This window comes from Manis pentadactyla, chromosome 3 (genome assembly GCF_030020395.1).
Source record: "Manis pentadactyla isolate mManPen7 chromosome 3, mManPen7.hap1, whole genome shotgun sequence".
NCBI lineage: Eukaryota > Metazoa > Chordata > Mammalia > Pholidota > Manidae > Manis > Manis pentadactyla.
The window spans coordinates 3,421,696-3,446,666 of NC_080021.1; the positions used below are offsets into that span (position 1 = coordinate 3,421,696).

At 54.0% G+C, this 24,971-nt stretch overlaps 1 protein-coding gene across 1 annotated transcript in view; it reads right to left on the bottom strand.

Moving 5' to 3' along the window:
• Nucleotides 1-24,971, bottom strand: part of LOC118930407 (maestro heat-like repeat family member 5) — a 67,342-nt gene that overhangs the window by 28,458 nt on the left and 13,913 nt on the right. Inside the window, 15 exon segments of the mRNA XM_057497591.1 lie at nt 1,180-1,284; nt 4,077-4,212; nt 6,560-6,596; nt 6,599-6,638; nt 7,404-7,526; nt 8,152-8,321; nt 9,147-9,200; nt 9,203-9,244; nt 9,601-9,693; nt 9,696-9,717; nt 10,018-10,125; nt 10,224-10,318; nt 20,936-21,022; nt 21,025-21,088; nt 24,456-24,584. Coding sequence (XP_057353574.1) covers nt 1,180-1,284; nt 4,077-4,212; nt 6,560-6,596; nt 6,599-6,638; nt 7,404-7,526; nt 8,152-8,321; nt 9,147-9,200; nt 9,203-9,244; nt 9,601-9,693; nt 9,696-9,717; nt 10,018-10,125; nt 10,224-10,318; nt 20,936-21,022; nt 21,025-21,088; nt 24,456-24,584 — 1,305 coding nt within the window.

Below are 24,971 nucleotides of genomic sequence, written 5' to 3' on the forward strand. Positions count from 1 at the left end.
AAGGGGCTCTGTCAAACTGTGTGGCAGGGCTGGGACTTGTGTGTGACAAAATTTAAGAGGTGGCCAAAATCCTCAGGAATTGAGAGAAACAGTATGCTAATGTAATCTTTAGAAAAATCAAAATGAATGCAAAAATCCATGACGAGCAAAGTTTCAAACCTGTAATAGAGACAGGATTGGACCCTGCACTTCCAGGACCTGGCCTCATTTGCCTTATCCTAATCCTGGCCTTGGTTCCAATAAAACTTTACTTACAACAACAGGCGGCCCGCCCACGGGCCCTAGTTTGCCCGGCAGATTGTTTAAAACATCACATTGAAGAATTTGTCTTAACTGAGGAGTGCCCTGGCGCCCCCAAAAATCTTGTGCCCGAGGTGAACGCCTCCCTTGCCTCATCCCAGTCCTGCATGGTGCAAATTGATTTGTCTGAGTTGAAGGCATTCTGAACCCGTGTGGGGCGGGTCCTCCCCCGGGGAATGCCGGAAGGTCTGGGCCGGAGCCTTCCCACGGCAGAACCACCCAGTCCCCAAATCACTTGCCTCCCCACCTCACTAGCAAGGCGCACCTGCCAGGCACCAGGCCTCGGAGCTAACTCTCCCATCTCCCCAGGAGTCTAAGGAATTAGTACTGGTTTTAGCTGATAAACGCTGAAGCATTGCTGCCCAGGCTGTGTTCATCCACTCCAAGGGCAACAGCGACAGACGGTGGGTGGGTAGGTTTCTGACCATGAAATGAGGGGGTGGAGATGGACAGAGGCTGGTGGGGTGGTGGGTGCTCTACGCAGGGCCCGCTAACCCTAGTCTGGGGCAGGGCCCTGCCCTTCTTGGCCCTTCCAAGGCCCCACCTTCTCTGATTCTGTCTCTCTCTCTGAGGAGGACTCATTTCCTCCCATTTCTTCGGGAAGAAACTGAGGCTCAGGGTGCAGATTTACCCAAGCCTTTAAGGTGGTCTGACAAAAGCCCAGCCTCCTGGGTTCAGAGCTCCCCCGGGAGGATTGTGCAGGGGTCCCCAACCCGTGCCCCAGCCTGTTTCCTCGTGAGTAAAAGGGGGATTCCCTGGCCGGGCTGCACGGCACTCAGGGATCCAGCCTATTCTGGGGTAGGAGCCCTGGGGGCCTTGAACCCCACGAGCCCTGCAGAGGGTTGGGAGGGCAGTGAGGGTGAGGGGCACGGTACTCACATCTAGATAGAAGTCGTGGCTCAGGAATTTGAGGAGGGCCATGCAGCTATGCACAGCCTGCTGTCGGCCCTGAGCCTTCTCCTCCGCCAGCCAGCCAGACAAGTGCTGCGGAAAGCCGGGACAGAGAGGGATCTCTGCAGCCTGCACCCCAGAGCCAGGCCCTGTCCCTCACCCCAGACCGCACCTCTTTGGCCCAGACCCGCCACTCACATAAGCAAGGCCCCGCGCACCCCAGCCTGGCTCCGCCCGCTCGGCGTCCATCACACCCTTGTCCAGCCCTCGCTGTCCCTTCCCACAGCCTCTGATAATCCGTCTGCTCCAGGAAGGCCCCCCACGGGGGGAATCATTCCTCCCTTTGTAGCTAACAGCTCCTCCTGCTCCAAGCCCTCAGGCTGCTGGCTTTTACCCTGTTTGTGCCCCGTGCCCCGTATCAGGGCAGTGCCCATGAATGCACAGAATCGCCTGCTGAGACAGTTATGCTGAACAGTGCAAGCCGGACTGGAGCCTCTTTGGGAAGGCAATAGGTGATCACAGTGAGCAATCTGAGATCGGATGAGGATAAACAGCGTCTGGAGATTGTGACCCACAATGTCCTATGGCACCTGTGACTTCCATTGGCAGTAAACACAGTCACTGCATTCCCGAATAGCACTTTGCAGTGTAAGATGAGGAGATGCAGATGTTTCCTCCTGGCCCTACTCACAAACCCTGCCTCCCATCCCTGTACCCCGCTTCTGTGGCTTCCTTTACCTCTACAGCACCCCCAAGCCAGGCAGGGTCTGGCACCTGCTGACCTAACCCAGCCCTACTCCAGCCTCTGCCCGCAGGCATGCAGAACCTCTCTCCATCAGCCCCTGCTCATTCAGGTTGCTCACCTTAGCCCCTGCCATGCCCTCTGACTACTGGGCACCCCCTTCCCTCTACCCAGCGCTCCCCCGAGTCCTAACTCAGGTGAAGTCCCACTGGCCCTGACCTGTGACCCTCTCAGCAGAGGCAGCGTCCCCTCTCTGGGCCCTCTCCTGTCCGTGGACCATCCCTTCCTGGTTTCCCTCCTGTCCAGGTGGGACCCCTGCAGGACAATGAGAATGGGGGTGGCTGGCTTGTGAGACCCAAGGAGGGGGGAGGGCGGGCGGGTCCTGGTCAGGGCCATGCCCATTTCAGCACCAGCTCATTTGGTGCGGTGTTCAAGGCCCACTTCCTACCAGGTGGCCCCTGCTGCGCCTCCTCCAGCTATGCTGAACCACTGCAACCCCTAAAGATGGACAGTGCTCAAGCCCGGACGACTCCACCCCCAGTTCGGCCTTGTCTCCTCTGGGACCTCCTCTTTGGCCATGCCCTGGCCTGGCTGTGCTCCCCGCCGCACCACCCCTTCCTCCCCGACAGCAGGAGGGGCAGCTCATCAGCTGTGGGTTCTGCGTGAAGCTCTGCAGCATCGGGTCCAGGGCCTCCAAGGTCTTGTTGAAGAGGGTCTGTGCAGGGAGGTGGAGAAGGTCAGGCAGCTGCTGAGCCCCTCCGGGTGGGACAGAGGGCCAAGGCCTGCCACAGGGCCCGGGGGCGCTGGCCTTTTAGTGCTGGTGGTGCCCGTGCCCGCACACTCCCTAGGCCAGTCTGCACACTTGCGTGTCCACACCATGCCCAGGAAGGGTTCCCTCATGCCCCCACTTGGCAGCTGGGGAGGCTGGGACGGGCAGTATGGGACCTTCCCAGGGGCACAGGTTTCTCAGTGGCTAAGGCAAGTTCACTCCCAGTGGGGCTGACCTCACGGGCAATGCCCATGGGACCTGTGCTCAGAGAGCTCTATGCAGGGGCGCTCAGCTTAACATTCGTGGCTGCCATCCAGAAATGTTCAGTACGCTTTAAAGAAGGGCCTCATACCTTCCTTTTGCATTGGTCTTGGCAAATGATGCAGCTGGTCCTGATTCCAGAGCCGCACGCCTGAGACCTCTGATTTTGCTGCTTGGCTTGCTCAGGGAGGGGGCGGGGCTACCCTGCATCAGGGCACGTGGGAGCAGAGCCCTGGGGCTCTGGCCACGAACTCCCTGGGCGCCTTGGGGAACCTGCTTCAGCTCCCCAAGCCCACTGTCATTACCTGAGAACTCCAGCCAGGGTGGAGGTGGACACCGGTTGGGAGAGAACAGGAGCCTCCTGCCCGGCACTGGGTCACGGTCCCTGGGCGAGCCAGTGTGATGTCATCTGGTAATGGGAGCACTCTAGATTCCCCGGGAGCTGGGGTGGCTTTGGGATGTGGAGGGAAGGGCAGGGCCTAGGGGGGTGGTGGGTTTATCCTGACTCTGCCATTGGATCCCTCCATTTCTCTAAGCTGGTTTCGTTCCTCACCCTGCTAGGGTGGCGAGCTACATACACACAGGGCCTGGCATATAGCAGGTGTGCAGCTGACACCAGCTGCCACCCTTTGCAGTAGACGCTCAGGCACCAGGCACTCGTGGCGCCCCAGGGAAACGGGTATGTGCCCCTGCAGTGGCAGAGCCCAGGATGCAGTGGGCATCTGGCAGGGGTGACGAACATGTCCGAACTCCTTCCTCCAGCTTCCCGGGGGAGGCAGGATAGGCACGTGACACTGGGCCCAGGTGCTCTCTGGGCCGGCATGGAGGGAGGGGGACAGTTACCCTATTCTCAGAGCGCCCTCTGCACCAGACACGGTTCCCAGCGTCTCAGTTCATCCCCAGCATTGAATAACTTCATGGTTACCGCCTCATTGCACAGGTGTGCCAACCGAGGCTCAGAGCCATTCAAAAACTTGCCCAGGGCCTCCAGGCCTGGCCTTTGGGGGGTCAGGGGCCCTGCCCTCCCAGCCTGCCCCACCCCAAGCCTTGAGCAGCAGGATACCCTGCCAAGGGGGCCCTCTCAGTGGAGGGGTGCAGGTGCTGGGTTCACACCTGTATGTTGGGGGGCTCCAGAAAGAGGCAGGTGTGTTTCTCCAGGACATCCAGCAGTGGCAGGGCCAACACGCTGTGCAGGCAGATGGACAGGAGCTGCGATTTCCTCTCCGAGCTGGTGGGGGGCCTTAGCTTACTGTGTGGAGGACAGAGGGTGGTGAGGGAGGGGCGTGCGGGCTGGCAACTGCGCAGATCCATCTGCCGGTTTGGATAAGAGTTGGCGGCCTGAGCAGCGCCCTCTGGGGACTCAGGCATCCCCGCACAACTTTCTGCTTTTGACCAGAGTGTGTGTGTATGTTCTGCCTCCAGGCCGTTCACCTCCCAGGCCTGGGTAGGGCACCCTGGGAAAGAGAATTCCACGGGGATTTGTAAGGGACCCCCTTGGCCTGGCTGGAATCAGGAGCTCAAGGAGCCTTGCAGCCCAGCTCCCCCTGTACTCGGTAGTCTGGTCTCGCCCTGGCCTTGGTTAGCTGTTGGGACCTTTAGTAGCTCTGCTTTGGCAAATGACGGCGAACTTTCATTCTTTGAGGGCTGAATTAATCGTAATAGCTGCTTGGCCATGTGTTTTCCCTGAGGCATGGCTATGAGGCATTCCCATCAGCAGTATTTTATCTGGCCTGATGCCACTTCCCCCTGACTCCACCTCGCCTCCAGGCACCCCTGTGCCTCTCCTCCCCGGAACCCCCAAACTCCTAGAAAGGTGGTGGGCACTTTACTGCCTAGCTCCCGCCTCCCAGCCAGCCGCAGTGAACTCTGACGCAGCTCTCCCTGCCTCACTCCTGCTTCACCGCCTTTGCTGGCTTCTCCCCTTTCTCTGCCCTCTGAGCCCAGGCCTTGGTCTACTTCTTTCCATTCCTGGGCTTAATGCCATCCCATGTCATCTGGAAGCCAATGACCCCAGCCTATGTCTGCAGCCTGTGTGTAACCTGAACTCCAGACCCATGTACCCAGCTGCCCACAGCATCTCTAGGTCAGTCTTGGTCTGTCCCCAGAGTGATCTGCCCCCTGATGGGCCCCGCCACAGCCTGCTCCATGTAGATGGCATTGCCATCCTTCTGGTCGCTTGGGGCAGAGACCTCCCTCCATTTGTTCTTGATCATCTCCCTCTCATAATGCTGCATCCAGTCCAGAAGGTCTTGGCAGTTCTTGTGACAATTTATCCAGAATATGAGCACTTACAACACTCACTCCAGACCTTTCTCCTGCATTGCTGTAGGGGCCCCTCACTGGGGACACCATCCACCTCCCACATAGAAGTCATTCATTCCTTGCAAGTGTGATCCCCCAAAAGGCCCCACCTCACTCAGCCAAGAGCCAATGTCTCTGCCGTGGCCTGCATGACCCTCCATGTGACCCCAGGATCCTCACTCACTGCCCTTTGGCCACCTTGTTGGTCCTCCAGCACCATATGTGCTCTGCCTCAGGACCTTTGCACTTGTTATTCCCTTGGCCTGGTGCCCACAGGACTCAGTCTTTTGCCCTTTTTAGGCCTTTGTTCAAAAGTATCCTCACAAGCCTGATAGTTGGCATGCAATAGGTGCCCAACAGATCAATGCTCAACCGGTTCTCTGGGACTCAGCCCCGTGAGTACATTATGTGCCCTCCTTGTCTCACTGTTCTTGCCTTATTTTTCTTCATCACCTTCATCAGTCCTGGATACGTGTGGTTTGCTTATTTGGTCCCTCTCCCCAGGTGTCAGCTCCCAGAGCACAGGGACATTCCCTGCTGGCCCAGCTGGGTCCCCAGAACTCAGAACAGTGACTGGAACCTTGTAGGCACTCAACATTTATTTGTGGAGTGAATGAATTAGCTAAGTGAGGCTTGAGGGGGGAAATACCTGGGTGGAGGGGGATTCGCGCCTGTTCTACCTGCTCTGGGGAAGGCCCGCCCAGCTCCACCTGCCACCCTGCCCGGGGCACTGATGGGCCCACAGGATGCATGGCAGCTGCCTGCACTGTCCCTCTGCAGTCTGACAGCTGGCAGTTCTGAACTACCTGGGCCTCCACTTCCCTGCTAGCCCCTCCCTGTCCTGGCCAGGGTAGGGAGGCCAGGTTCCCTCTCACCCCACCTGTAGGTAGGTGGCTAAATCAGGACCTGCCCACTCCAGCACTGGATCCCTGGGCCCTCTGGACTCTAGCCTCTTTCCTTTCCCTGGGATGTTGTCTGGAGTCCTCCCCTGAGCACTGCATCCTGCTCTAGACTCTGCCTGTGACTACGGTCTTGCTATGAATGACTGCTCTGAACTTGAGGGTGTGGGGAGGTCAATGAACTCTCATGGGTGGGTGTGTCCTCAGGCCAAATGCTCTGGCCTCCATGAACTAAACCCCTGCCCCACTGTGGCCTGCATTAGCTCAGGGCTTTAGCCCTGTCCAGTGGGGCCTTGACTTCTTATTCCCCATTTGCTGTCCTCCTTGGCTCCAAGCCTAAGCTATGAGGTTGCTCTTTTATGCTGAGGAGCTCTGTGTGGGGCAGGGGAGCCCTACCAGAGGCTGGAGATGATGTGGATGGTCTGCTGGTGAATGACGTGCACAGCAAGTCCTGGGGCTCCTTCTCCAACAAAACCTGCAAATTCCCAGGTGAAGGCCAAATTGCTTATGCCTAGGCCTATCCCACTTCTGACACCACGTTTTAATTTCATCCCTGCCTAAAGACCTCAGTGCCTGGCACCCTCGTGACCCACAGGATTGTGCTCCAGCTACTCGCCCTTCTGGGGGTTGGCCCTCTGTGACCTGGCCCCCACTTAGAGACTTTAAAATAAGATAGGTGATGTCTGAGTCCTGGCTACCCATATACTAGCCACATGATACTGGGCAAATGTCCAAACTCATTTGAGCTTCATTTATTTACAAGTCACGTGGCATTGTTCCACATGAAGCAAGGTGTGCAAAGCTCAGTGTCTGAGTCATAGCTGGAGCTCATAAATAAGAACTGCTATTATTGTTGTTATTATTATTACTATTATAATTGTCCATCACTCATGGGTCTCTTCCACTACCCTGGGGGTTCTGTGAGGCCAAAACCTAGTAACTAGCAGTCTGAGCTAGGTCATTACTAGCAGAACCGATGGTGCCAGCCTGTCTGGGACTCAGCCATGCCAGCTGTGAGGGGGACACACCTGGTCGGCTCAGGGTCACTGTATGAACCAAGTGAAGTGGGGGACATGGACGTGCTTCCGGGTCTGGGAGCCTGTGGGGGGCTTGGGTGTGCTCTGGAAATGCAGCTTCCCATCCCTGTCCCAGCAGTGCCCCCGTGAGTGCTGCTGGTCCAGGGGAGGGGTGCTCCCTCTACCCCATGAGCCCCTGCCTCTGCCCAGGACCTTGCACTCGCCATCAGACACTCAAGGAGCTCCGAGATCAGGGAGAACTCGTAGCTGTGGGAGCCCTCGTTGCGGCTGATGGCCTCCACCAGCATAGGGACAGCGGTGGGATAGCTCTGCCTCAGGGGCTCCTCCTGGTACGGGATCACTGGGGGGACACAGCAGTGACCAGGGACCGAGAGCGAGGAAGGGGCAGAGGGGGGAAGAGATGAGGGCCACAGGCACCCAGCAACTGCTGAAGGGGGTGCAGAGGCTTTTTTGGTTTGGGGTAGCCTGTGTGGTTTTATTTAAAAATGTAAATATGTTGACAGCATTCAGACATCAGGACGGTGCCTGCAAGAAGCCCAATGTGTGCCTTCTCTCCAGTGTGGCCACCCTGAGCCCGCAGGTCTGGTGTGTATGGCGGCCTCACAGGGCCACCTGGCCCCTCACAGCTCCCCAGGGTGGAGGCCCCTGGGGCAGAATAGTCAGCAGGCTGTCATCACAAGGCCTGGTGGGGAGTCACCTGGTCTTCCCACACCCCAAACGGGACAGCAGGGTCTGCTCTCAGGGGAGAAATACAGGGGATGTGGTCGTCATGGAAGCATGTAGCTCTGGGTGGGTTAGACGGAAGAGGACGTGGGGCAGTAGGAGCCCAGGCCTGGCTCGCAGGATTCTGAGGCCGGTAGGAGGTGGCAGGTGGGCTCCAAGGCCTTGGATGCCCTGGAGTTCTCAGACTCGCATTCTGGGGGGCCCAGAGGGGTGGCACTGGTGCCATACCCAGGAGCTGCAGTGGAGGAGGAAGACCACCTGGGACAAGGTGGCGTCGGCCCACGGGAGGGTGTGGGCCCTGGCCCGGGCCGCCACCTGCCCACAGGCCAGGAGGATGGTGCTGCCAGCCCATTCCCACTGCAGAGCCTCTGAATTCTTGCCGTGGGTGGTGGGCAGACAAGGAGCATCAGGGGCCCGCTCTGGGGGCGCAGTGACAGGAGGTGTGAGCATGTTCTGAGGGGGCAGGGCAGGCCTCAGCTCACCTCAGAAGGAAAACGGGAATGAATTGTCTCTCTGGGGGGTTGGAATGGTTCTTGTGGGGTCCCTGAGGGTGTATGCAGGGGTGCTGGATCTGCTGGAATTGGTCAGAATTGGGGCCCCAGCTCCAGGCGGGACTCAGAGCATGGGGGTGGATATCTGGCAGGCCCTGGGAGTCACCTGAGGCCCACACAGCCCTACGGCCGTCCAGTGGCCAGGCCCGTCTGAGGCCCTGAGATGTGGGCCCAGTCCCTGCTCTGCCCCTGCCTGCTGTGGGACCCCTAGGAGGTGGCTGGCCCTCTGGGCTGTGTGTCAGCTATGGCTCCTAACCACCCTCACTCCTGCGATCCCAGGTGCCATTCCTGGCTGTGGGAGTCACCCGGGGTGCAGTGTGGGTGCTGGGAGCAGCATCTGGGGAGTCTGCCCCCTGCCCCCCACCCCCTTGTCTCATTCAGAAGAGGCATGTGGTCAAAGTGCCATTAATAAACTCACAGCAGCGGCCACAGTGGTCCCCTGGGCCCCTGCCGTGTGCCCTCCCAATAGCTGGGGCCAGGGAATTATTAACAGGAGCAGAAGCTGCAGCACGGTGGGCCTGGAGGCCAGCAAGTGTGGTCCAAGGCCTGCACCCCCACACACCTCAGGAGCTCCCCGCGGAGGCCCAGACCTTCATGGAGGGTGGGGGTTCTGATGTCCCAGCCCCTGCGACAACCCGGGAGCCCGTACCTTCACACAGAAGCCGAGGTGGCTCCGCCTGATGGGCCAGCTGCGGCCAAACTACTGCAGGACAGCTCAGACGTGGCCAGGCGGCGGGCTGGGGCCAGCCCCGCTGTGAGAGCAGCGCCCTGCGTGGGCGGGGAGGCGGGACCAGGCCTGGTCCCTCGCTAGATGTGTGGGACTCATCTGAGGCCCAGAGAGAGAGGGGACTTGTCTGAGGGCACCGTGTCCAGCCCCCACGGCCAGGAGGGAGTGGCTCCCTGGGGGCCTGTTATCCTCGCCACCGGCTCTGAGCAGACCTGAGCCAGAAGAGGAGCGAGGGTCCAGGAAACAGGTGTGCGACGAGGGAAGAGAACCCAGGGCCAGGGTCAGGGCGCAGTGAGTGACCAGGGTCAGAGGTCAGCATGTGACCCAGGTCAGCTCAGTGTGTGACGGGGATCAAATAAAGCCTGTGGTCTGGGCGGGCTGGGGGCTGGGTCCTCCCCTCCCTCTGCTTGGGCCATGGTGGGACGTCTGTCTCCAGGAGGGTTCTCAGGTGTGTCCTGATGGCGATGCTGTTACCCTCAGCTTGAAGGATCGGCCATAGTAGAGGAGCAGGAAGGCCTGGGGGAGGTTCCACTTCCTGTCCTGGGCCTGGCCTGGCTCTGTCCAACCTGTGCACCCCCACGGCCTGCCGCCTCCCCTGGCTAGGTTCCCCTGGACTCCCTGGGCTCTGCAGCTGCCCTCACCACCCTGCCCTGGGACTGCCAACCCCTCCCTGGTGGTGCGGCTTCAAGTCCTGCTGCCTTGCCCCCCGTCCCTTCTTTCAGGCCCACAGTTTCTTCTGGGGTCCTGGGCCTCAGTGTGGCGTGCATCCTATGGACTGAGTCCCTGGGCCTGTGCAGGAGGCAAGGGGTGGCCCACCTTCTCTGGGGGCTGCTCCTGATATGTCCGGTCTGGCTTGGTGAGTGCCCGCAGCAGCGCCTCGGACCACACACCCGTGTTCAGGAACTGGACTGACTTGATGGCCATCTGTGAGCAGATAAGCATGGACAGGGATGGAGCTGTGTCTCCCTCTGCCCTGCGAGCGGGGGCCTGGCCCTGGCCACTCAGAGCCCTGACTCTATTGCCCTCCTGCCCCCTTCCCTCTTCTGAGTCTCCTGGGCCAGCTCTGATTTGCCCGAGAGCCCTTGGGCGGGGTACTTATCCCCGGAGATGCCCCTCCCTGCAAGTGTTCAAGGGGAGGCTGGGAGCAGGTGGCATCCCCGGTGGGCAGGGCCTGGGACATCACAGGTGCTTGGTGAGCATCAGCTGAAGCGTGGGTGCCAGGAGGTCGGGGTTTGTCCCATGTGTTCACGCTGTCTCCCCAGCACGAGAATGGAGCCCAGCACGTGGACGACACCGCATTCATGCTTTTTTCGAGTGAACGAATGAGAGAATAAAGAATGGGGTGTCCCTTCTAAATACCGAGTCCTAACATCACATGATGGTGACTGCAAGACTTTTGTACTTCCAGTGTTCTCAGATTCCATGATTCAATAGGTCCAAGGTTTTGATCCCAGCCTAAGTACAATCCCAAACCCAAAGATCTTTAAAGAAAAAAAGTGATAAATGTGAAGAGAAAATTTATTTCAAGAAGTTTGTTCAGCAAAACCACCATAAATTGAAAGACACAGTAAAGTGCAGTAAAATGCCTTTTCCCCTGCCACCTGTTGCCAAGGGATACTAACGGTGATAAAGTGCGCTTTACAAACCAATATGAAAAAGGTGACAGTCCATGTAGCAATGGTGAGAGGACACACATGTGAGAGAGATGCTGTACATTCAACCTTGCTGATATTTAAGGAATGTACATTAAGATAATGTATCGTTTATGACAACACTGGTGAAAAGTGAAATTGCTGGACGTTGGTGGGAAAGTGATTGGATCAACATCCTTTGGTGGAAAGGTGATGGACCTACGTGTTTCCTGGTGAAGGTTTCGGTGGCATCAATGAAAATTCTCAGGAGATTCCATTTCTAGGAATTTATGCTAAAGGAGCGGGAAGCGCACCCTCTTTCCCGCACAAGGGAATCCTGTGGTCTCGGTGGATGCAAGGCTGGCTTAGAGCGCCCCCTGCAGGTGGGACTTTTGGGCCCTTTCTTGGAGATTTTTCCTGGGGCTCTGAAACGGAAACTGCCCTGGCTTATGGCAGAATCTGGGGGAGCTTGCGTGCTCTGGTTATGCTCCTGAGTCCGGCCCACTTGCAGGGCACTGGGGCACAGCATGACCTGGTGGCTCTCCCACCCGCCTGCAAGACAGCGTGCCAAATCCCTAAGGGAGCCTGGCCACCCAGAAGCCCCCAGGTCCCCAGAAGCACCAGGCTCCCATCCTCTCCCCCAAACCCTCGCTGTCTTTTGTTCTCTCACTGCCGTACCAATGTCACAATTCCTTGTCTGACATCCAAATTTGAAAACTTAGAACATTAAACATTTTTCGTAGCTTAGCAGCAACCTCATTTGGCGGCAAAAACTGACCCAAAGCAATATGATGCCGTCCATGGGAATTAGTGTGACTTCTGCAGGTTTCTGTAGCAGAGATACTAATATATATGATTCTGCCCCAGACTCCTCTGGGGCAGGGTGGGCATCACGTTACTAAAAAAAAAAAAAAATCAGAAATATTCTGAATTTTGAGACACATTTGTTTTCCAAAGTTAAACATTTTGTTGAAATCTAAAAGAATATTTTTTAAATCGAGGCATACTTAACTGAAAGTGAAATGTTCAGATCTTTTGTGTACAGAGCACTGAATTCTGACAACTGTACAGGCCTGTGTAGTTCTCATCCCATCAAGGTCTAGGACACTGTCCGGCACCCAGAAAGCCCTCTCATGCTCTGTCCTAGTTGACTCTGTCACCACAAAGTCACTACAGAACTGTTCCCTTCAGATCGCCACGGTTAGAGTCGCCATTTCTAGAGCTTCACGCTGCTGGGATCATGCAGTACACAGTGTATCTGGTATTTGCTCACTCAGCGTATGTGTTTGAGATTCATCATGCTGTTGTGTGAATTTGTGGTTCTTTCTTTTTCTGCTCTAATTTGTATCATTTTATTTCTTCTGCTTGGTTTCAGTTTAACTTCTCTTCCTTCTCTATTTTCCTCAGGTGGATGCCACATTGTTGGTTTTAGATCATTGGTGGCGGTGTTGTTCTGCCCGGAGCTGACTGTTTCCAGTTGGCGGCTATTTTGAACGGGGCCGCTACGAGCTTGCTTGTATAGGTCATTTTGTGTTCATCTGTTTTCATGTCTCTGGGGTAAGTACCTAAAAGAGGAATTGCTGTGTCATATGTTTCACTTTATAAGAAAACGTCAGTTTCCCAAGGCGGCCGCACCAGTTAGCCATCCCATCTGCGGCGTAGGAGGCTCTGGTTGCTCCACATCCTTGCCAACACTTGGGGCTGTCAGGTTCTCTCACTGCAGCCCTCTCAGTGGGGGCAGAGGAGCTCCGTGTGGTTTTCACTGACATTTCCCTGGGGATTCAAGACGCTGATCATTGGTTCATTGGCTTATCGGTCATTCCTACGCCTTCCTTTGTGATGTGCCCACGTAAAGCTTTCACCCTTTTAATTGGGCTGTTTGTCCTTTTCCTGCTAAGTTGTCAGAGTTCTTCTTGACTATTTTCTCCCTGTCTGTGTCTGGCCTTTTCATTTCTCCTCAGGGTATTATTGTTTGATGAACAGAGGTTTTAATTTTGATGAAGTCCAATTTATCCATTTTCTCTTTACAAATGCTTTCTGGGTCCTAAGAAATATTTACCTGTCCCCTGCCCCCGCAGGTTAGCAAAATGTTCCTCTGTGTTTTCTTCTAGAAGTTTTTTAGTTTTAGCTTTTAAGTTTAGGCCTTGGTTCTATCACAAATCAACTTCTGTGAATAGTTTGAGGTGGGCATTAAAGTTCACTTTTTCTTCTTTATAGACATGCAGTTGCTCCAGAACCTTTATTCAAAATATTTTCCTTTTCCCTTGAATTGCTTTGGTACCTTGTGACCATAAAATATGATTTCGTTTTGTCATTCTGTTGTGTTCTGTTGATTTATTTGTTTGATCTCTGTGAGTTCCTAACTATTTTGTTGACTGTATTGTACGGTGTTTCAAAAGAGACAACAGACCCCTTAGAGTCGCCTGTGCCAAGCCCACGTCACCAAACTGGAACTTAATACCTACCTGATTGCAGTTTACACCTTGCCTAGGAATGTAATTTTGACTGGTCAGTCTGGAATTTCCTGGTTGGCAGTAGTGAGTAATCTGCCTGGCAGTCCCCCTTCTGTCCCCTAGAGAAAGAAGAGGGGATCCATTCTTTTCTTCCCTGCCCCCTTCTGCCTAGAAAAGTCTCCTGTTTTGTACAGCTCTTCAGAGCTCCTTTCTACCTGCTAGATGGGATGTTGCCTGTTTCATGAATTGTTGAATAAAGCCAATTTGATATTTAGATTTACTTAGTTGAATTTTGTTTTTCAACAAATTTGGTGGCAGTGGTGAGACCAAAGGAGACTACCAGCAGCCTCGGGGACAAAGGGGAACACAGGCATGGTACCTGCAAGCCCTTTGAGTCGTCTGTCTCTCTGCATTTTCCCAGGGCTGTGGGCGAGTTCCTCTCACTTCTGAGCTCTGCTGTCTGCCTCGAGCTCCTGATCTGATGGGCTTTCCAGTTGGCAGTGCCCTTTTGTTTGGAAACTGAGGCCAGTCCTCAGTCCTCATTTTGGGGGTCTGTTGGTTCAGTCCTTTCCCCAGTCCCAGGTTCCATGCTGGAGGTGTCTGAGGGTGTGCATGGCCTTCTCTGGGCCAGGCTGCAGTACATCTTGCAGCTACAGCTGGACGTTTAGGTGCCTGTGTCTGTCTTGTTCCGTGTAGATAAAGGCTATTGCCAAAAGGACCTCTGAAGCAAAAAAGCCATAAAAGTTGGTGGGCACGGGTCGAGCACTTAAAAGCTGTTAGAACTCTTGTCACCAAACCCAGAGACTCCCGCGTTAGGCTAGTTGGTCATGGAATGGGTTAGATTGACAGGTCACCTGGCAACCTCAAGAAAATATCTGTGCGACAAGATGCTCTGGAAAGCACATTATTCCCAACCAGAAGCACACCCCTCTTGGGTACTGGCTTGGCTCCAAGGAACCCCAGGCTTAGGAAAGAAAACCAAACCCAACAACCCCGAATGGGCTCCTTAGGCTCCAAAGGGACAAGTGTACCAGCTTTGGGCACACCTGCTTGTTTCATGTCTAAGAACTGTGGTCCAAGAAGCTATAAATACCTACAAAAATGGCAAAATCTTACAAAAACAACTTAGAATTACAATGGGCATTATGGGGAGCAGTCCAATGAGACAAGATCCTTTATTTAAGAAGTGCACTTGAAAGCAAGGGCTACTGAATCAAATGAACAAAAGACAGCTCTTTTCATTGCTGTGCAGAAGCTTCCAGAAGGCTCACAGTTCAAAAATAGCTTCATTAAAAGGTTCGTTACAAAAGGCTAATGAAAAATTAAAGGTACAAGAGGTACCCAAACCAAAGACAGTCAGCGATGTGCTCCTTTCCACCCTATCTGCCTGAACACCGACGCTTTACTGTCTGAACTGCCTTCCGCTCTGTGGAGACCATTAGACAGCCCCTTTTAAAATGAAACTGCCCGAGGTTGCAGGAGAGCCTCCTTGGGTATCTTTCATTCACTGGTCAAAGGCCGAACTAAGGGCCCCTTAAAATTTCCAAAACCCTGAGGTTCCCCAGAAGTTTTTTTGAAGAACTTGGAGCCCTTATCAGGGCCAGTGACCCAGGGCTGTGGGTCTTTTTCAACTGTGCATCTGTTGTAGGACCGAGCAAAGCCCAGAAGTGGATGTGGGAAGCCGCATGGCAAACCCCAGGATGATCCAGGAGCTCCCCCAGCTTCAACCCGCCACCCTTGTGGACCAGAAAAAGCTCACAGAATAGCAACTTATCTTCCACAAGCCATTCGCAGAGCCTTCCCTGCTCGCACTCACTGCTCTGTTACTCAAACCTGCCAACAGAAGAAAGATGAGTCTGCAGGCTTCAAAGCTCTCTTCCTGTGGCGTTCCGGGTTCCAGACAATAAAGGAGCATTTGACGGCGGGTTTTCTCCTGAGTTTGGTGAATTGGTCAAAAGGCAGAAGAAAGGGCGGGAAGCCCCCGGCCTGACAGAACTCGGGACACAGCTAAGCACGGTGAAAGGACTTTGGAACAAGACCATAAACCAGGTTCACCAAGCAGCTGGCCTTACAGCTGTAACAGCTCCAAGGCGGGGCCCCTAACATGACACCTGGGCCTCCTGCCTTGCACCCTCCTCGGGGTGCATTGCCAAAATGTTGGCTCAGAAGTCAGTTCTCAGTTGTAGTTAACTGGGACACTGGAAAAAAGATTGTCCTCAAAGATCCTATGCAAATTTTTCAACATCAACTCAAGTGACCCCATGTCTGCTGGGAAATCTGATGGACGGGGCTGGCATTTTGTCCAGGACTTAAGAGCTATTGACAAGACAGCTCTTCCCTGTTTCCTAGTTGTTCCAATCCCAACACCGTTTCCCTGCCAGGTCCGCCTGACTCAGACTGGTTCACCAGTGGGACCTTTGTTCCGCTTCCCTGTAGACCCCCAACAGCCAATATCTATTTGCTCCTACTTCAAACAATCGAGAATATACCTGGACAGCCAGGCCTCAAGGTTCTCTGAGGCCCCTTCTTATTTCTCTCAAGAACTTCACCCAGATTTCCCCAGGAAATTATTGCCTTTACAGTATGTAGACAACCAAAGAGGTGTCACAAAGGATCCCACTTATTTGCTGCAATAGTTAGCTGAACAGGGACATGAAGTCTCTAAGGAAAAAGGACAATTATCTCTAGACAGTGTTCATTACCTAGGTCATAATCCAAGTGGTGAAGGAATCCAGCTGTCTCCAAAAAGAATTAAGCTAACCCAAGAATCCCCTCGGCCCGTGGCTAAGCGACGACTCTGTGGGTTCCTAGGCCTGCCTGGCTCTGTGGACGATGGGCTCCAGTTTCTCTGTTGGCTTCCCGCTCTGAACTCACTAAAATTTCAGTCCCTGACCATGAGGATAAACACGAGCAGGCTTTTATAAGACTAAAAAGTGTTGCAAAAGCCGTGGGTGCTACGGCCACCCAACTCGTCAAGGCCTTTCACCATATTTGTGCGTGAAAGAGAAACCGAAGCCCACAGTGTGGAGAATGCTCCCAAAAAAAACACGCCAATAAACCTCGGCCGGCCACCTATCGGCCGGCCACCTATTACAGTTGACGGCGTGATTCAGTTGCTTGGGCCCCTCCCTGCCCCAGCTGTCTCAGCACTAATTAGCTGGGGCTGCAAAGCCCGCGGAAGCCTCAGCAGAGCTAACCCCAGAAAATGCATGTATTTACGAGCTCCACACACCGTCCAAAATCTTGACTCTAGATCCACTCACACATTTCTCTGCAAGCAGGTTAATCTATCAGTCTTCTGCTTTTCCCACCTGAACTGCACCAGTTGAATTTTATTTTTTCATCAACAGTAAATCTTGAAATCAGACCATGTAAATTTTGCAACTTTGTTCTTTTTCAAGATGGTCTTATCTATTTGAGGACCTTTGAAATGTCCACATAAAATTTTAAGGTATAGATTGCATTCAGGTCTGTCATAAAGTCTGCTTCGATTTTGATTGGCACCGCATCAAATCAATACATCAATTTTGGGAGATTTGACATCTTAACATTATCGAATTTTCTTATCCACAAACATCATATATCTCCATTTGTTTAGGTTTTCTTTAATTTGTTTTTGCAATGTTGTGTAGAGATCTCACACGTATTGTCTTACGTTTTTAATGATGCCGTCATTTTATTTAAACTTTATTTTCTAATTGCTTCTAGTATATAGAAATTCAAGTCTTTTGGCTATTAATCTTATATCCTGAGATCTTGCTAAATCCAATTATTATTAATGGTTTTAGCATTTTTAAAAGCTTCTGTAAGATTTCCTATGCATGCAATCATGTTGTCTGCAAAGAGGGTTTTCTTTTTTCCCTGGCCATCTGTGTCTTTTCCCACTTCATTACACTGGTCAGGAATTCAGCCCAATACTGACTGGGAGTGGAGAGAATGACAGCTTTGACCTCTTTCTGATCTCGTAGGAAGGTGTTCAGTTAGTCACCATTAGGTAGGTTAGTTGCAGGCTTTTCATAAATATCAGTTTCCTCCTACTCCTGCTTTGTTGAGAGCCTTTATCATTGTGATATTATGATTTACAATAAGAAATATATGTTTGGTCTTCATCCCATTTCTGGCACAGAGCCCCTAAAACCCTTGGAATTTCCTAAGTGATTACAGTGATCGTGTTTCTGGTTTTCATAACAAGCCTTTCTACCACATGTGAGTTTACGTTGATGAGGTGGCTTCTGGGAAGATCCCGGGTAGCCACAGGATGGGGGCTGGTTGCCAAGGGAACCCACCGGGATTAGAGGGTTGGAACTTTCAGTCTGATCCTGTCCCAACCTCTGGGGAGGGAAGAGGGGCTGGAGAATGAGTCTATCAACAATGGCTGATGACTTCATCAGTCATGCTTATTAACGAGCCCTTCATAAAAACCCCACAGCACTGGGTTCCGAGAGCTCCTGGTTGGTGCATGGTTGGGGAGAGTGGCGCACCCAGAGAGGGCGCGGACGCTCCAGGCCCCTTCCCTGTGCCTCACCCTGGGTGTCTCTTCTGCCTGGCTGTTCCTGAGTTACATCCGTTATAGTAAACTGGTGATCTAATAAGTAAAATGCTTTTCTGAGTTCTGTGAGCAGCTCTAGCAAATCAATCCAACCCCAGGAGCAGGTCATGGAACCTCTGATTTACCGCCAGTCAGAAAGACAGGTGACAACCTGGATTTGCAGTAGGCAGCTGACGCGAGGTGGGGACAGTGCTGTGGGGCTGAGCCCTTAACTCGTGGTGTCCGATGCTTTCTTGAGGCAGTAGTGCCAGAACTGAGTCACATTCTGGGACACCCTCTCAGTGTCTGCTGAGAACGGGGGAAGTTGTGTGGTGGCTGCAAACCCAACATGAGAATTAGTTTAGGTGTTTGCCTTTTGTCAGATGGTGCACTTCACTGAGATAGTTTTTATGCTTCATTCTGATCATGTGTCAAATTATATCGATGCTTTTGGAATGTTGAACTGACCTCCTGCCTCTGGGATGAACCCTCCTGCCCACGGTGTGCTTTCTCTTTATGGATATTGCCGGACTCACTTCGCTGATATTTTTGTTCAGGATTTTTGAGCCTTTCTTCACGAAGGGCACCAGGCTGCAGTCTTCCTGGGAAGTCTTTCTCTAGCCTTGGAATCAGAGTCGTGCCGGCCTCATAAAATGATTGGGGGACTGTTCCTTCTTCCTCTACTTTCTGAAAGAATTTGTACAGAATTGGTATTATTTTTTCTCTAACTGTGCCATAGAATTAGCCAGTGCAGTGTCTGGGCCTGTTTTACAGGGAATTTGTCTACTGGACTTGTATTTTATTACCACCATTCTACGTCTACAGGACGTGCTGTGGTATGTCTTCCTTTTTGATAGTGGTATCTTGTGTCTTATTGTCTTGATTGGTCTCTCAAGGAGCTTCTCCTCTTGGCAATCTCTTTAAATAACCCACTTTGGGTTTTATTCCCCATTGTTTATCCCTTAAAATTTTTTTTTTTTTATTTCTTCTCCAATTTTTATGGTTTATTTCCGTCTCCTTACTTTGGGTTTAATCTGCCCTATTTGGGATGGCTTCTTAAAATGGGGGTTTAACAAATAGACTTTCTACCTTTCTTCTTTTCTAATATGGGCATTTAAAAATATGAATTTCCTTCTAAGCCTTGTTTTCTTGTTGATCCCACAGATTTTCACATGTTGTATTTTCATGATCATTCAGATCAAAACATTTTCTAATTTTCCCTCTGACTTCTTCTTGGACCCATGGGTTATTTACAAGTGTGTTGTCTAATTTCCAAATATTTGGGATTTTTCCAGGTATATTTTTGCTATTGATCTCTCATTTATGCTCTGGTCAGAGAATGTGTTCTTTGATTTCAGCCCTTTTAAATTTATTGAAACTTGATAAATGGCTCAGCAAATGATCTCGGTGAATGTCTACATTTGAAAGGAATGTCAATTAGATCAATTTGGTTAATTGTGTTGTACAAGTCTTCTATATGCTTAGTGATTTTCTGTCTCATTTTTCTGTTAATTACTTGTACTGCTGCTGAAGCTGGTGTTCTTTCTACTGCCGTTTCATTGCTGCTGCTGTTACTGCTGTGCAGGAGTACTAACTCACACTTCACGAGGGCTTCCTCTGGCCCGGCCCACGCCAAGCGCTTGGGCGGATCATCTCCTGTGATATTCACAGCAAACACTGGAGCCGGGTACTCTGAGCCCTGTTAGACACAGGAGGAAACTGAGGTACAGAGAGGCCAAGTAGGTCACCCGGCTCACGCAGCTGTGTCTGAATCTGGGTTTGAACCCAGGTCTGCCAGGGTCCTGTCCTCATTCCCAGCCACGGGAGACCTTCACTGGGGTGTGTGGCCAGAGCTGGACCTGCTAGGTCCTGCTCTGCTTGCTGTGTGGCCTCAGGTGCGCCCTGTCCCCTGGCTGAGTCTCAGGATTGCCATGGTGAATGGGAGGGGCCCTCCAGGCATGGTCATCTGGGAGGTGCTCCTCAAGGGTAAGAATGGGTGCATTTGAACTGGGAAGTTTTTATGGAGCTTTGGAAACCTAGCTTCAGAGGGATGGGCTGGCTTGGGGTAGCCCTGTGGGTGTCAGAGGTCACCCCAGGCACAGGGGGACCACCACCCAGCCAGCCTGCCATTCCCAGTCAAGCTGGTGCCTGCTTCCGCCCTGACTGAGTCCAAACCCCCAAGCCTCTGAGGGCCCCCTGCCTGGCAGGGCCTTCTTGTAGATGGCAGGGCCTGCTGCGCCCGCCTCCTCCACTGCCCCCAACCCTGGCTGAGTTTGCGACCAACTCCTCCCTAAGTCCCTGAGATGTGCTAGTGCATTCCCTCCTCAAACTCCTACTCATCTCTCGAGGCACGGCTCCAGCTTGGCTGCCTCCTCTGGGAAGTCCCCCCTGGTGGTGCCCTGGGCATCCCAGCACCTCCCCAGCTGGGCAGCAGTGCCCTCAGCTCATGCTTGTGGATGAATGGAGGGGTGACTAAATCTAGCAGGTGCATATGCCCCTATCGAGGCCGTGGCTCCTGATGCAGGGAGCTTGGCACACGGTAGGGGCTATGTGCCGTCTTGCTTTAGCTAAAGTCCCATCCCGGCAGGACCTCTCCTTGCAGGTCCCCCTTGGGGTCCTCAGAGACCACCTGTCCAGAGCGGCCATTCCTGTGGCTCAGAGGCAGCAGCTACAGTGAAAGTGCTGGGACCTGAACTCTGCAGGCCTGTGACATGCTGCTGGGTGACCCTGGGCTGGTCACACTGCCGCTGTGAGCTTGGCCTCCTTGTCTGCCATTGGGCAGGAGCAGCCACCTGCCTCAGTGATCAAGGAAGAGGACTGTGGGGCAATGCAGGCCTCACACCCATCCTGGGCTGCCTCCTGGGACTTCCAAGCTCTGTCCTGGATCTGCCCAGGGCCGTTGTTGAAATGCTGGCAGCAGGAGAGCAGGCTGGCACAGCTGGGGCCCTAGTGTGGCCGCGGGGAGGTGGGCTGTGGGTGTGCTCTGGAACAATCAGGCTTCCTGTTGTACAGCCCATCTTGGGTTGGTGTCCTGCTGAGCCCACCACCCCCGATCTCTCTCCATGCCCCTGTGGTCCTGGGGGTTGAGGGTGGCCCAGGCCAGGTCCCGAGGGCAGGCCTACTGTTAGAGGTCAGGATGCCCATCACGTAGAGAAGGCTGTGGTGTGGGAAGACACCTGTCAGGACCTCGGTTCCAGAGGTAGGCCACCCCCCCACGAGTGCTTACAGGTGGCCACCAGCTCACCGCCGGCCGCGTCCTGGGACACCTCTTCCAGCTCCCGGAGGGGAGGCAAAGCTAAGAGCAGGCGCTCGTACGGGGCTTTTGCATTTCACACGTGCGGTCTGGTTTGGTAGGCAGGGCAGCTATTACCAACCCATTTTTTGGTAGAAAACTGAGGCTGAGGAAGCCCAATATTCACAGTTGGCAGGTGAAGACCAGGCCCAACCCTGGGGTTTAGAACTTGGCGTGACCTTAACATTCCTGGTCCCCTTATAGTTCCAGACCTGCTGTCACTCTTCCTGCTTCTGAGCCTTTGCTCATGCTGTGCCCCTGCTCAAAACACCGTTCACGCTTACCCCATGGCCTACCTGCAGGAGATGCATCTTGGAGGCTGTCGTCAATTTCACCTTTCTTCCTGAGCTCCTGGCAGCTCGGGACAGTCACATCCGAACTCTTCACCGTCATGAGTTCAGGACCAGACCCAGTGCTTCTGCCTGGAGTCGAAGTGGCCCATCTCCTGGCCTCCCCTGACCCTAGCCAGGCCTGCCACAGTCTGGGGTGGGGGGGCATCCTCAGGCAGAAAGGAGCCACTTGGTACTATCCTCACAAAGTGTGCTGGTATTGTGAGGGCTTCTTGTTAAAAGGGGAGATCGAAACTGATTTTGCTCTTTCAATAAAAGACCTCAACTAAACAACACTGGGGAGGTTTTTAAGCCACCACGTTCTGGAAGCTGGAAGCAAGTGGAGAGGAGATTGGTACGCCCACCGAGGGGCCCACTGAGCTCCGGCCCTGCCCGGCCGCACCATCTTCCCATTTGAGAGGAGTTCTGGAGGGCATGTCCCCCCGACCTCTGCAACTGGGGTGTCCCAGGAGAGGGTAAAGCGGTTTAGGGAGAAGTCAGGGGCCCAGATGCCGTCCCCACTCTGCACACGTGGAAGGCCCAGCAGAGCCTGGCGGCTGGTCTCTGAGAAGGCAGGCGGGGGTTCTGGGAGCAGGAGGCCGGGCCTGTAAGCACGGGGTGGGCACTTCTGGGGCTGGCCCCCCACATGGCCACCTGTGCTGACTCTGGCTCAGGGTCTTCTCTGGGAAATGTGGGTGGCCCAGGAGGCTGACATGGGGGCTCACCTCATACCTGTACCACGGGCCCCCAGTCCCCTCACCGACTGCGTGCTCACAGGTCCCTGTCAGCTCCTAACCATGGCAGACAGCCAGGCTGGGGGAGGCCTCGGATGTGGGAGATGCTAAAACCCACCACCACAAGCCTAACGGAACCCAGAAAAGAGCTGCTTGGAGGAAAGCGAGGCCAAACAGAGAGACGAAGACTTCCAGCAGAGCCCCTTAATATCCTGAGAGATAAGAGACGATACTGCACCCATGTGTGCTGTGAACAGGAGGATATTAAAAAGGAACATTCTGAGAACAAAATCAAGATCTCCTCGAAGTTAAAGTCACAAGGGCACGAGTGGGAAACTCAATGAAGGGTTTGGAAACTAACGACGCGTCTTCAGAGAGCACAAAAAAGACAGGGAGATGGAGAAGCAGAGGCAAGATGAGAACATTAGGAAGCACGCACAGGTCCTGCCTGGGATCCGGCTGCGGGTTAGGCGTTCCTGGAGCCTAGAGAGAGTCAGACAGTGTCCTCAGTGGATGAATGTAAGCAGGTTTCCAGAAGCAGAGGACCCCGGCGGCCAGACCGCAAGGAGGCAGGACTGCCAAGCCTGGCGGCCAGGACGGACCCGAGGCGGGGCACCCGCAGCAGGGAAGAGAAGATTCTGCCAGCCTGCCAGCAGGAAGGCAGGTTGCAGACATGCACCTAACACTCAGGATGGCTCTGTTGTCTCTGTAGCTGCACTGGGGGAAGGAAGACAATGGGACGATGACAATGACTGATGTGACAATGACCCCCAACGTATCGTCCAGCGTGAAACAACAGATATTACCAGAAATGCAGGGTCTCAAATGATGCTTCCCCAGGTTTTTCAAGAAGGTGCTGGAGGATGTGTGTCTTCAGCACAGGAGAGGAAGTCAGGAAAGAGGAAGGCGTGGAGTGCAGGAGACACAGCCCCAGATGGGGTGGGGCAGTGGGAGTCCTGCACTTGCTTTGGACACTGAGATGCCAGGAGACATGCTCTGCAGCCTCGGCCTGGGTGATGATGCACCTGCACCCCTCTGAGTCCTGGACCCGTTTGTGGAACCACAGAAGTGCCTGTCTAGCCCTGCCCTGGAGAGTGGCAGTAGGTGGCAGTGGGTCCAGGAGCAGAAGCTGCAGGCAGCCTGACCTGGGCTCCCACCCTGCCCCAGGCTGCCCCAGAAGGGGCGCTTGTCCACCCCGAGGAGGTTGCAGCCAGGCCGCTGCCCAGACACGGGTGGCCTTTGCTTGTCTGGCAGCCCCCATCAGCCTGGCTCACCGCCACCAGCCTCTTTATTACTATCAGCCTGCACATACTATTTGTACATGGATGCCGTGCACTTAGAAAATATGCTGGATAAGTTCACAAAGATGAGTTAAAAATTTTTTAATTAAAAAAAAGAATTTAGAAAGAAATGAAATACAGTGATATGGACATTTATTCCCCATTCTTCTCTGATAGCCACACTGGGGTGGACCTACAGACTACTCTTTCGGGAGCACGGGAGCTCGTTATACCTGCTCTTTACCGTCCATGCAATTAGCGCGGGCAGATCTCCTAAAGCCGCAGGGCCCACTCCCATCTGTAAACAGGGTCATAAACACCTGTTGGGGGTTCAGTGATGCCTATTGCTGCTTCATGGGGTGCCAGGGCTTGGGCCCGTGGTGGTGGGCTCTCTGACCGTGACTGCTCCCATGTTTATTGACTAGTCCACTGCAGGATGTCCCTGGGCTAGTCTGTAAATAAAGGCCACTAGCCCCCAAGTCCCTGGAGCCAAGATCAGCTGAGGCGTTGGTAGGCTTAGGGCAGCTCCCTAGACTGCAGCTGGAGGAGGTGGGGGTGTGGGTGGTGGGGGCTCAGGTCCAATCCCGTATCTGGATTGGGTGGGAACCCAGCAGGTGGGCAGCTGGAGGCTGGGTCACAGCCTGGGGAACAGGGGCCTTCCAGAGGCGGGCGTGTGGGCGGCAGCCTGGACCGGGGATGAGGGACCCAGAGCCCACATCAGGGCAGGGGTTTCTGGGTAAGGGCACTAAGCCACAGCAGGCATTGGCTCTTGCACGCGTGGCCCATGGCCTTAGACAAGCAACGGGCAATCTGAGCCGCACCTCTCCCAGCTGTAAAGTGGGTGTGGGAGGAGGTCCTGAAGGGGCTGGTGGCAAGAAAATGAGATCATGGACAGAAACTGCGTGGTCCACCCCGCGGCTGGGCACTCCCAGCATTATGTGGGCCCCAGGGGGAGTGGCTGCCTGCGTTCCTGGAAGCAGCCTCCCTGCTGGGGGAGGAAGGCCCACCGTGGATTTGGTCATGTTCCCCAGGGCCAGCTGCATGAAGGTTTTCTCCCAGGTCTCCTCCAGGGAGTCACTGGCTCTAACGATGGCCTCCAGAACGTGGAACAGCTGGAACTTGTGCCGGGTGGAGATCTGTGGGGGGACAGAGGTTCAGGGACAAGCCCTGTCAGGCCGCAGATGGGGGCAGGGTGAGGAGGCCGGAGGGGAAGATCACAAACGGACACATTTGGCCATGGGTCCAATAACCACTTGGTGAACCCTGCTTACAGGCAGGCCCTGACCTGGGTTCTGCAGAGACAGAGGGGTAAACATTTGTCTCTATCCTTAGGAACTGGTGTGGGATTTGAAAAGCATTCTGTCTCTAAAGTCAGTCCATGCATTTGCTCGGTCATTAAAGCTCAGACAGATCTTCTCCAGTCACCCACCCACCTGCCCGCCACTCACACGCCCATCCACCCGTCCCTGCACCTCAGTGCCTCTGTGACTTTGGGAAGATCACTTCCTTTCCTTAAGCCTGTT